Source organism: Centroberyx gerrardi, chromosome 11 (genome assembly GCF_048128805.1).
Source record: "Centroberyx gerrardi isolate f3 chromosome 11, fCenGer3.hap1.cur.20231027, whole genome shotgun sequence".
In the NCBI taxonomy this organism is placed as follows: Eukaryota; Metazoa; Chordata; class Actinopteri; order Beryciformes; family Berycidae; genus Centroberyx; species Centroberyx gerrardi.
This window is the reverse complement of record NC_136007.1, coordinates 32,289,634-32,301,859: the sequence shown is the minus strand read 5'-3', so window position 1 is coordinate 32,301,859 and position 12,226 is coordinate 32,289,634. Positions and strand designations below refer to the sequence as shown.

The following is a 12,226-nucleotide window of genomic DNA, read 5'->3' as shown; positions in this document are numbered from 1 at the left end:
AGCTGGGCAGCTGGGTAACTGGGTAGAGACGTGAAGACGGGGGAGGGGCGGTCTGTCTGCGATGTTTCAACTGTCACTGAGGCTGACCCAGCCACTAAACCTGCGGCTGGGTTACACCAAAACTACTCAACTCAAACCAGCGTTTGGGTAGATAAAATAACCCAGCATGTCAAATAACACTTTATGATGTTTTTATGAAATACTACCACTGTACTTGAGTTCAGGGAAATCGTGACACAGTTATGACGGTCTCGTGACAGCCATTGTCAATGCATACAACCAAAGGGTTTATTTGTGTTTGATAATGAAGTCTGTCATGATATGTTTATGACAGGTTATGTCCTTTTGGTTAATGTCAAGTTGTCATGACAGAGACATCTAGAACAGTGTTAACTTTGCATTGAAAGTGTCATTATCAACCAAATGACACTTAATGACAACAGTCGTAAACATTTAGTTTAACTAGAAAAGGCAAAATTTTCTGAAGAAAATTTGTGTGCTTGCTTCAGTAAAAAGGTAGACAGTTGAATTCATTTGAACGAGGTTAAACGTCTTCAAATTTTAATATTTAAGCAATTTATTTGACAGCCAAAAGTCTTGTAGTTATCAATACATGGAAGGATAGGTAATCATGTTTTTGAGAGTCATAGTATTATGGGCTGTAGTAAAAGCAGCAGTTGTAATATCAGTAGTATAAGTAATACAATTAGCAGTAGTAGTAGTATTTGGACTAGAAACAGTAGTAGTAGTAGTAGTAGTAGTAGTAGTAGTAGTAGCAGTAGCAGCAGTAGTAGTGCAACAGTAATAGTAGTAGTAGTTTCAGTGTTTGAAGTAGTTGAATTAGTAGTTTAAAATGGTAGCAGTATTAGTAACAGTAGAAGTAGCAATAGTAGTAGTAGTGGTAGTTGCAGCAGTAGTAGTAGGATTTGTAATAGTCATAAGTCATAAAAGTAGCAGTCAGTAGTAGAAGTCATACAATTCGCAGTAGTAGTATTGGATTGGATTGGATAGTCTTTATTGTCCCCGAGGGGCAATTTGGTTTGCAAACAGTAGTCAACACAACCAATACACAACATAAAATAAATACATAAAAGACATAAATACATATAACATACAGTAGATGTCATCATAATAAAGTTGCAATGAGATATAAAGCACTAAGAGTCCATCAGTCCTTTGTTAAAGTGTGTGTGCAATAGCAACTAGGCCTACAGCTTGTTTAAAAACCCAACAACTGACGGAACAAATGATCTCAAATATCTGTTTGATTTGGCCCTCCTAGGGAAAGTGTACCTCCTCCCTGATGGCAGGAGTCGAAACTCTGCATGAAGAGGGTGATGAGGGTCCGCCAGAATGGCCTTTGCCCTCTGAGTGGCTCTAACTTGATAAACATGGCCAAGATCATTCAAGTTAGTGCCAATGGTCTTTTGGCAGAGTTTAACAATCTTTCCATTAGCATTATAGTATAGTATAGTATAGTATAGTAGTATTTGGACTATCAGTATTAGAAACAGTAGAAGTAGCAATAGTGGTAGCAGTAGTAGTAGCAGCAGTATTAGAAGTAGTAGTAGTAGCAGTAGTAGTAGTAGCAAAGATGCCCTGTAGCAGTAGCAGTAGTAGTAGCAGCAGTAGTAGTAGTAGCAGCAGCAGTAGTTCTAATGGAAGTAGGCTACTGTGTGTGTGTGTGTGTGTGTGTGTGTGTGTGTGTGTGTGTGTGTGTGTGTGTGTGTACATGTGTGTGTGTGTGTGTGTGTGTGTATGTGTGTGTGTCCACGTGTGTATGTAAAGAGAAGTGCAGAGAGCTGCATTAGGACAGCAGCAGTGGAGCAGAAGAGTGGAGTCAGACAAATGTTCGTAATTCAAAAACTACAAATCCTATCACTGAGATATTTACATTGTCAGAAGAGAAAGAGAAGAAGAACAGAAGAAGAAGAAGTTGAACAGTTTGATGTGTAATATGTGTATGTGATGTTAAAATTGTGGGAGTTATTAATGACAGTTTAGAAATGTGTAAAAAGGATGGAGATTTCAGTTGTGTGTCATAGTGACTGAGATTTTTTTTTGGACTCTGAAACAAACGTCCATTACTCAAAAACTACAAATTCTATCAATTAGATATTCTATACACATAGATACACATAAGTTAAAGCAGGAACAGCTGAACAGTTTGATGTGTGATATGTGTATGTACCGTTAAAACTGTGGGAGTTACTAAAGTTGAAAGAAAGTTGAAGAAGATGAACTGTAGTGAAGTGAAGTTAAAAAGTTGAACTGGAGCACTAGTGTTGAACAAACGTTCCTAACTCAAAAACTACAAATCCCATCACTTATACATTGTGAGTGGCAGAGGAAGTAGCTGAACATTATTGTTAACTGTTAGCTGTGCATCGGGAAACTGAAAGCACTTGCCAATGTGTTGTGAGCGCTATTTATTTTTTATACCAGACATGATCTATCAAGGCTTCCTCTGTGATCTTACTAGTTTACCATAAAGACTATCAGACCCCGAATAAATGAAAGATACCTTGTATTAGATAACAGTACTGTACTCAGTGATGATTGATACGAGTGAGGACATCACCAGAAGACATAATGGCTGTAGGGTAACTTGAAAGCATTGTGCTGAGTTGCTTTTAATAAAGACTAACTTAGTAAAGTAACTAGTTTAGAGCCATAGTAACAAAGTAAAGTAACTAGATGATTTTCTGACTGACATCTGACATCTGCGATGTGTTCCATAATCGCTCTAGTGTTTATACTTTTTTATGAGCGTCCAAAATCAAAGTCGAGCGATATATAGCAGTTTATAGATAGAACCATGTCACACTGAAAATGCTCAACATTAAGTTCAAAATAAATCTCCTCACCTGGTTAAGCATGAGTAAACCCACAGAGCCACAGGCTGACTGCCTGGCTAGTGATGTGTGGGATGAACTTGACGCCCTGTAAGAAACACAAGATAACGCTCAACACACTGTAAACATGAGTGGAGCAAATCACAAATGCAGACTTTAGTCTATGATCTAGCAAACCTTTCTATCTTTAACTAAGTTAACTTGCCTAACATTAACCCATTTATAAATAATTATAATATAATTTATAATTTATAAATACATTTATATGGAAATAAATAAATAAATACATTCTTAAAGATATATGAAAATAATTAAAGAAATATATACAGAAATACATGAACAAATGTGAAAATAAATATAAAAATGAATAAAAAAATAAATGTGGAAATAAATGAACAAATAAATGTGAAAATAAATATAAAAATGAATAAAGAATTAAATGTGGAAAAGAATAAAGCAATTAAAGCAGATTTATCAATCTTTTTCTGTATATATTTCCCAATTTTTTTTTTATTCTTCTTTATATTTCCACATTTATTTATTCATTCTTTTATTCATTTATTTATCATTCTGGCACTCTGAGTGTTCCATAGTCAAGAGCCGAATAGCCCCCATGTTAAAACTAAGTGGAATATTGCTTTAAGATAGAAGGTGAAAGAGCATATTGTGGATTGAATGTTGCAGTTTTGTATGATATGTAGAGGCAGCAGTGGTTCTGCAGTGTAATTTATCTCACATCATGAACTATTTCTTACTGAGATCTGTTTTTGTCCAGACTGCCAAGATAATGAGGATACATCAGAAACCCAGAGCAGCATCGTTCCGTCTGTAGTTAACTGGATGAGCTCTGCTGGTGAGAACTTCACTGACCAATCACTGCTTTCTTCAGATTCCCATATCTCTCTCATTGCTATATACAGAATACATAGTGATATTTTTTTTAATTTTATAATGCTATATTTACATATACCTATATTTATATATAGCATATATTTATTTTATTTTATATTTTTCATATTCTCCAATCTTTTCTTCTTTGCCTCAATAAGACCCACTGCAATTATTGTGCACACACTAATAATGCTGCAATCCATACTTTTCCCCAAACTTTCCATTCATATATTCTACTTGTGTTGACATTGACTGCTTTATGTATTTATATATAGTAACCCCAATTTGCTACATTCTTTTTCATTTTCTATTTCTATATTTGTATTCTTTTCCCCACTTTATCTTACCACGGTTTGCTGCTGCAATGACCCAGTTTCCCCATGGGGATCAATAGTTCCATGTGATCTTAAAGCTATGTGTAGACATCTTACCAATGGTCTTTTCCTTCTCCTAGGTTTCAAAATGGATGACAGCCAGTGTGCCATGCAGGTTCCTGAGAGTGGTGGCAGTCTGCTCAGACAGCTGTTTGAGAGCCCTGACAAGACATCTACACTGATCCAAGACGAGAAGTTTTCCACACTGTCAGAAGCCCAGTTGGACCTCAGCTACATGACAGGGAGCCAGCACTTTTCCAGCACCAGCTCCATGTCAAAACCCTGTAAGCTGCACTCAATTGTTTGGTATTTAACAACCAGAATCACTTTACTTGTGAAGTACAATATGGGCGTGTTCACACCAAGCGTGATTGGAGCGGTTTATTGAACTCTGGAGTGTGTACTCCTTTAAGTTTGGTTTGTTGGCCAGATGAGAACAATGGCATTCAAACTCAGATGGCACGCCTGAAAATCCAAGCGGACTGCAGTTTAGTTTGTTAGGAGTGAAAACCTGAACCAACTACAGGAAACAACTCCAAAATGCAAGGTTTTATGGGCATAAGGAGACGGATGTTGACATCTGGTAGCCAGCAATTCCTCATGCTTGGAAGGCCTAGAACAGGGGTACACATTCAATATTGAATGTGTGTACTTAAAGTTATGTTTAAGTTACATACTACAGTATGGTAGCTTGAATCAGTGGAGAAATGGCACTGTTTTCCTGTAACCAATGCCTTGAACCTGGGCACTTGGGCACTGACCCAATTGTTCATTGGTCAAACTGCTGCTGTAGGAGTTTTTAACAATGTTCATCGTGGAAAATCCAGATTCACATCGCTATATGGAACCAAACATGGTGAACACATGAATGGCCACCTTCTAAAGGTGGGGAACATTTGTTGCAGTAACGCAATCAGCGACCCACCTCGCTTTGAAAAAAGTGGCAGAAACGAAGCGGACCGGTAATGTGTTGTTTGTTGCCAGGCAACCAAAGTAGCGCTGAGTTGTTCTCTTGAGAAGTGACGCATGACACGCAGATTTTATCTGCTCAAGTTGAACTATTTTCAACTCTTTGCGTGACCAACCACTGTGGAAAAATCTGCGATCTGCCACACAGCCGCCGGTGAGTGCAGAATCTGCGCCCTTCCATAAGAAATAGTGGCGTTTTGAGCGGAAACCGCTCCGCAATGTGAATGCAGCCGTAGCCATCTTTGTCCAAACTGCCGACGGGCGCAGCACACACAAACACACACACGTGTCACACATGCGCTCGCGGCCTCGCGCACACAAGTAAATGCACGTTCAATCACACAACGCGTCGGACACTAATGTGACACAAGGTCCGGTCCGGATTGATTTGTAGTTCGGTCCGGAGAAGCCCTGGCCTAGAATAACAAAATGAAGCCCCAACAAAGTAAACTTTTCAAACTAAACTTTTCAGACAAAACAAAACAAAAAAAACCTGTACAGTTCCGCTGAGTAAAAATGTTGTGCCGTGACGCACAGATTGGGAAGTTTTGATACCCTACATAGTACCAGACCCGTCGGTAGTCACACCCGAAGTGAAAGTCTTTAATATAATTCCAGCTTTCCACCAAGTAATGATGCTCTGCTCACATAAGAGAATAGTGGTGTAGTCGAGAGTATAGGCACGTATAAGCTACCCGCTAAAATTTTGCATATACTTGTTATCAACAAGCTGTATCATCAGAATGCAAAACAACAAAAACAATATCAATTGTGACAGAATGTAACCAGTTATATTTATTTGTGAACATGTACTGTAACATGAATTCATGATGTTAGCCTGGCAGGAGAAACGTTGGCTTTAACAGTAGTAACTTAGCCTACACACTGAGAGTTGCTGGGTTCCAGTAGATGAATAGCACAGTTGCCGGGTCTGCTGGTTTTGATGCTGTTGTATTTGTTGGGTTATTTTTAATGCGGTGGAAATATTAAGCCTGTGATGGGACAGTAAGGTGATGGGATGGACCCACCGCCTGCCTTCTGTTCTCTGGGTTATCTTATCCTGTAAGTGACAAACCTAAATCTAGTTGTCTTCAAATGATACCTTTTTTGTTCATTCACGTCATCAACTTTTTCATCAACATCAATTCAAGGGATTTACATTAGCAGACATTCCCCGAGGCTGTTTCCTGAACCATTTTACTTAACGTCACATGTTCCTCCACCAACAACAGAAAAATACCCTGTGGCACACTGGAATTTGTTTAGTATTCATTCTCTCCCACAATGACAAGCCAAGCATATTCGACTTCACATTGTTGTTGTTAACTGCGTGGGGTAGACCACTGGCCATTAGGAGGAGGCCTGTCCCACACGGACCTGTCTGTCACGGACAACACTCTTGGGGGGCTGACCCAACTATCCAGCCTGCCCTACACCCAGGGTGTTCTGCAGGGGATATTCATAGACAAGGAAAGGAGAGAAACAAAGCAGAGAGGAGAGAAAAAGTGGTTTGGTAGTTTGTATGTGTGTGTCAGTGTGTGCATGTGCGCATGCCACAAGGATGTTTCATGTTTTTTCTGGGATATAATAAACGAAAATGGCAAAATCATTACAGATCAAGGACCAAAAAAGAAAATAATAATATTCATATTGGATATGGATACACATACACATAATAGATAAAGTGATAGAAAAGAGAAGAGACAAGAAAATAAATAATACTGTTAATAGTAATAATAACTAGGACTGCAAGCAGTCATGGACGGGGCCGGCAGATGTCGCGTAAGAGGAAAAAGAGAGTCACAGCAAAAGCACATTTACTCAGCATCACCCAGGACTCGAACTCACAACCTTTGTCACCAAGGGCAAGTCATGAACTTGTTGAGCTATCTGTCAATGGTTTGAAGAGAGGAGGAACCACGCTATGACTGAGGCAACCAGCAAGGTACATGATAAGATCTGTCCATCCATACAAAGGCAGATTTCAAACTAGTGTCAAATATTCCATTTTCAAGATAAAATTCTGAGAATTTAGAGACATAGAGATGTCTGTAATTTATTTTTTACAAGGATTGAATGCTCCATAAGCGAATAACTGATGTTTAAAGATGCGCTATTTTCCATTGACTACGATGGTTTCCATAAAGGCAGATAATTTAGAAGTCTGAAATTTTGTAAGTTTTATCTACCAACACAGGAAAATATTTTCTATTTTTTACATGAAGATTGGACATTGAGTAAGCAGCAATTCATTGTGGTTGTGTACAGTACCATTTACAGTCAGACATTTTGATGAGCTGTTTGATAATTGCACAAAACAACAGACGTCCGACAGATAAAACACATCATGTCAGACCACTAGAAATTGCAAAACGTAACTTAAAATGTAAATAGATTACTTTATAATTCATGATTCACTCATAGAAGACTGTCACTGCCATTTCCCCTCAGTATAAAGACTTATTGGCCGTCAACTTGACAAAACTGGCAAACTACAGAGGTCTTCTCAGCTCTGATTACCGATATATTAGTCCGTTAACTTTGGATCAAATCAGAATCAATAACGTTATGTAAAATAATCTGTTGCAATTATGAAGTTGTACGGCCAAATATATCAGTATAACATGCACTGTAGCGTGAATGCAGCTATACTAACGTTGGCTAGCTCCCTAGATAACCTAGCTAACTGTGACCAAATATCGCAAGTAATCCGAAATAAGCTTGTCTCGGCTGATCTTCTTCATTAACAGTACTTGGTGTTCCACTGACGAGTTGGAAATGTCCAATGCAAGTAATATTAACACTGATTTAGTTGTTTACAGTCACTTTATTAAGTTACAGCAACAGTATTACACTCTCCTCAGTACGACTGAACGGCAGTTGGCAGGCAGTGCATTGACCGGAAAAACTAGTAAAGCAAAGCATTATGGGAAGGGCTAAAATCCTCTATAGGCAGAATCTCAGATTTTGTCCAATTGATGGAAATAGCCAGACATCCTGCTATAGTTACTAATCAGATTATGGACTGATAGAAGGGCGGATGAGGGGTTTGTAATGTATAATAGAATGTCATCAGTGTACAAGCTAATCTTATGGTGGCATGACTTTGATTGGATGGCTGAGATGCTGTCACATTGCCTAATAGAAGCAGCCAGGGGTTCAATGAAATGAAAAGCACAAATAGCAGTGAGATAATGGGCATCCTTGTCATGTACCTCTTTGTAGTTGAAATGGTTTTGGTCTCCCCTTAATGAAACCGGTTTGATGTATGTGTATTAGTGATGAGATTATGGAATCTAATCTAATTGATAAAGCTTTGCTTATCATTTTAATGTCTGTGTTAATTAATGATATAGCGTGATAGTTGGAGCATTGAGTGGGGTTCCATTCGATTTTGGGATGAGTGTGATATAGACAGTATTTACATGATGGGGTATAGTGGCATTTTGATACATTTCAGATATCATTTTGAAGAACAGAGATGATAGGAGCGGCCAAAACTGTTTATAGAATTCTGCTGGCTAACCATCTGGGCCAAGTCATCTGTTGTTGGGCATGAGATGAAGCGCTTTGGTGATTTCTTCCAGGGAAAGAGGTTCTTCTAGGCGTTCTGACTGTATCTCAGTTAGTTCAGAGACAAGTGCTATGGTCTGGAGTGTAAAGATTTAAGTAGAAAGATCTGAAAGAGTCATTGATTAGGGAGGGCTTTGAGTTATATTTCCAGATGGGTCTACGACTGAAGTAATAATAGATATTTCCGTTTGTTGTTTTAATTGATTTGCTTAGAAGTTACCATGAAAAGAGCCTGCAACTTCACCCTACTTATAATTAGGGGTTAAATTGGGCCGGAACAATCTGGAGCGGCACTCTCGGTTGGAGAGAAAAAAAGTATAACCTATCGTCTGCCAGTCTTTCCCCTATATCTATATTCTCCTGTGGCTATCTGCCACTATAAGATCATGACATGACTCACCAAGCCCAAAATATTTTCAAATTAATTTTGCCCAGCAATGCGCGCATGGCCACACAGGCGCGCCTCTGCCCTCGACATCCCCTCAACCCTGTTCCACTACGGACGCTTTCCATATCAGTAAAACGCGCCCTGTCCTGCTGGTTCCATTTGCATTTTAGCTGCACATTCAACAGCGTCAACTCAAGCACAAAGCCTCAAAATACACAAGCAGAAATTGAAATTCATCATTGATATGGCTGATTATACCTAGTTTATACATTTTCCCAATACAATATTTAAATATGTAGGCAATATGATAAACACAAAGTCATTGGACACACAGGCCTGCGTTTTCAGAATTTAAAAAAATGAGGATTGTAAATACATTTTTTACAATTTTCTCCCTGCATCATTCCCCCAGCTTACGCCAATAACGGGCCACAGGACGTTAATTGACAGGATTGATTTAGTTCCATAGTTTAAGTGTCCAATGACTTTTGTGTTTATCATATGGATGGGCTGTTATCAGCTTCCATTGTTCCCAATATAATAGAATTCACTCATGTCAATAAGGTATTGATGGTTCATTGACGGCTCAGTGATGGCCTAAGTGGAAAGCTCTCTCCTCTCAGCAACAAGCAGACATGGAAAGCATGAAATGAAACCCAGAAAATGAAATGCTTTCATTTGTTACAGTTGACAATATAAGGTCATGAATTTACATAAAATACAACAGGAAAATAAAAACTACTTTTACAAATGTTTGTTTTCCCCATTCTGTGCAGGTTCTTAAAAATTTTAAATCACCTTTGTCACATTTTCCATAGTTAAAATATGTAAAACTGGCCACTCTGTGATTCACATATAACAAAGTTAAAACTATAGTCTTTCATTTGTGTCTGTCTCAGCTCTTCTGGTTGTAGTGAGAGCATGTCTTTGAATTTAGAACTTTTGAGCTACATCTGCACATATTTCTGTACAGTCTAATAGGACGGAAAGTGACATCAAATCTAATAGCAAGGTCCTGTTCCTAAACAGCTTTGAGTTTGTTATAATCCGGTAAACCTGTGAAAAGCATTATGTTCTCCTCATCCCCCTGGAATCTTGAAAAGAGGTACGGTGGTTCCATCACTGGAAAGCATAGCTAGTTATGAATGATCAAGAGCAAGAGCAAGATTGATCAAGACCAAGAGCAAGATTTAAGGTTTGACAATGTAGTTTTTACCATCTTTAAGGTAAGCACTGGCTCAATCTCCGATTTATATCTTCCAGTTTCACTTCAAGACCAGAGTTCATTGGAAAGCATGGAGAGCGTTGAGGGACCTCGTTCATGGGGCAGCCAGTCTTCACTAGCAGACACTCAGAGGGTCCCGTCCATTGACAGCCTTGATGATGAGTACAGTGGGACTCCACTTAACCTCAGCAAACAGAGTTTGTCATTCAAGGACTACATTCAGGGGAGAAACAAGCTAGCTGAACTGGGAAAGCCTGTAGTACCAGCAGCTGTCCTGGCCAGGTTCACTGGTAAGTTCAAAGAATCAAGACAGTAACTACCTGATGTCTGGTTCCTAAAACATTTTTGACACCAATTTCAGTTATACATTTCAGTTATAAATGCCATTTTCCAGGAGGACTGCTATTTTAAAATTTTTAATTAATAAAATTCCACTATTGTGTCACAAATTGCTCATGCTCCATGAACACCTTATGCAAGATGGCTTAAGGATTGAATCAGTATCTAGAAATTTGATGTAGCTGCAGGTATAAAATATTACAAAACTTATATTCAGGTGTTAAGAATGTGAATTGGCCTGTTACCATCAAGGCTTATTCATGATGATTCCCTTTCTCTTCTCTTATATTAATTAGCACACCAAATACTTTTGAACTTCATTTAACTGTTTGAAGCTGCTGAAGCCGCTCCTCATCAGCCTCAGCTCATTGTAGAGAGGGTGAGAGGGGTTCTCCAGGATGGCATTGATCTTTCCCCTCATCCTCCACTCTGCCACTACCTCCAGACTGTCCAGTTTGTGTCCAACAACAGAGCCAGCCTTCCTCACCAGCTTATTCACTGTTTGTTTCTCCTGCCTTGATGCCGCCTCCCCAGCACACCACAGCAAATAACAGTGCACTGGCTACTACAGACTGGTAGAACATCTGCAGCAGCCTGTTGCACACGTTGGAGGACCTGAGTCTCCTCAGGAAGTACAGCCTGCTCTGTCCCTTCCTGTAGAGCCTCAGTGTTGTCCGACCAGTCCAGTTTGTTGTTGAGCTGCATTCCTAGGAACTGATAGGAGTTCACCATCTCCACCTCCTCCCCCTGGATGGTGAGAGGGTTTTGGGGGCCTCCTACTCCTTCTGAAGTCCACCACCAGCTCCTTGGTCTTTGTGATGATGAGCTGGAGGTGGTTATTGTCACACCATCCTACAAAGCTCTCTACCAGGTCTCTGTATTCCTCCTCATTGTCCTCCGTGATGCAGCCGACAATGGAGGAGTCATCAGAGAACTACTGTAGTAACTACTACAATCCAGAGTTGAAGCAGAAGTCCGAGGTGTAGAGGGTGAAAAGAAATGGTGACAGTACAGTTCCTTGGAGTGCGCCGGTGTTGCCCACCACCACGTCTGACAGGCTGCCCTGCAGCTGGACGTACTGCGGCCTGCCAGTGAGGTAGTTCGTAATCCAGTCCACGAGGGTGTGGTCTACCTGCATCTCTGAGAGCTTCTCTGCCAGCAGGAGGGGCCGGATGGTGTTGAAGGCACTGGAGAAGTCAAAAAACATGATCCTCACAGCGCCCCCTGGCCTCTCCAGGTGCGAGTAAGCCCTGTGGAGCAGGTAGATGATGGCGTCCTCTACTCCAATGTGGGCCTGTTGAAGTGTCCTCTGATGTGGAAGACAGACTGGGGCTGGGAGAAGGAGGGGGGGTCATTAAGCTGTCATGCAGTGTGGAGGACAGTCAGGGATGGGTGACCATGGTAATCATGGTCATCAATATAAACAAACACAAACTGGTTCAACATGTCACGCAGCACATCATTACAGCAGGAACATTGGTGAGACCAAAGGGTTCACCAATCACCACCACAAGGTATTCATAGTGGCCGGTAGGAGTGTTGAACGGCATCTTCCACTCGTCCCCATCTCTGATGCAGACCAGGTTGTAGGCATTGCGAAGGTCTAGCTTAG

The 12,226-nt window shown here is 40.1% G+C and overlaps 1 protein-coding gene across 1 annotated transcript in view; it reads left to right on the top strand.

Annotated features, from left to right (window-relative positions):
* ets2 (v-ets avian erythroblastosis virus E26 oncogene homolog 2) overlaps positions 1-12,226 on the top strand; it is a 49,783-nt gene that overhangs the window by 34,575 nt on the left and 2,982 nt on the right. Inside the window, exons 6-8 of the mRNA XM_071898633.2 lie at positions 3,631-3,708; positions 4,201-4,404; positions 10,314-10,565. Coding sequence (XP_071754734.1) covers positions 3,631-3,708; positions 4,201-4,404; positions 10,314-10,565 — 534 coding nt within the window. The remainder of the gene's footprint in view (positions 1-3,630; positions 3,709-4,200; positions 4,405-10,313; positions 10,566-12,226) is intronic.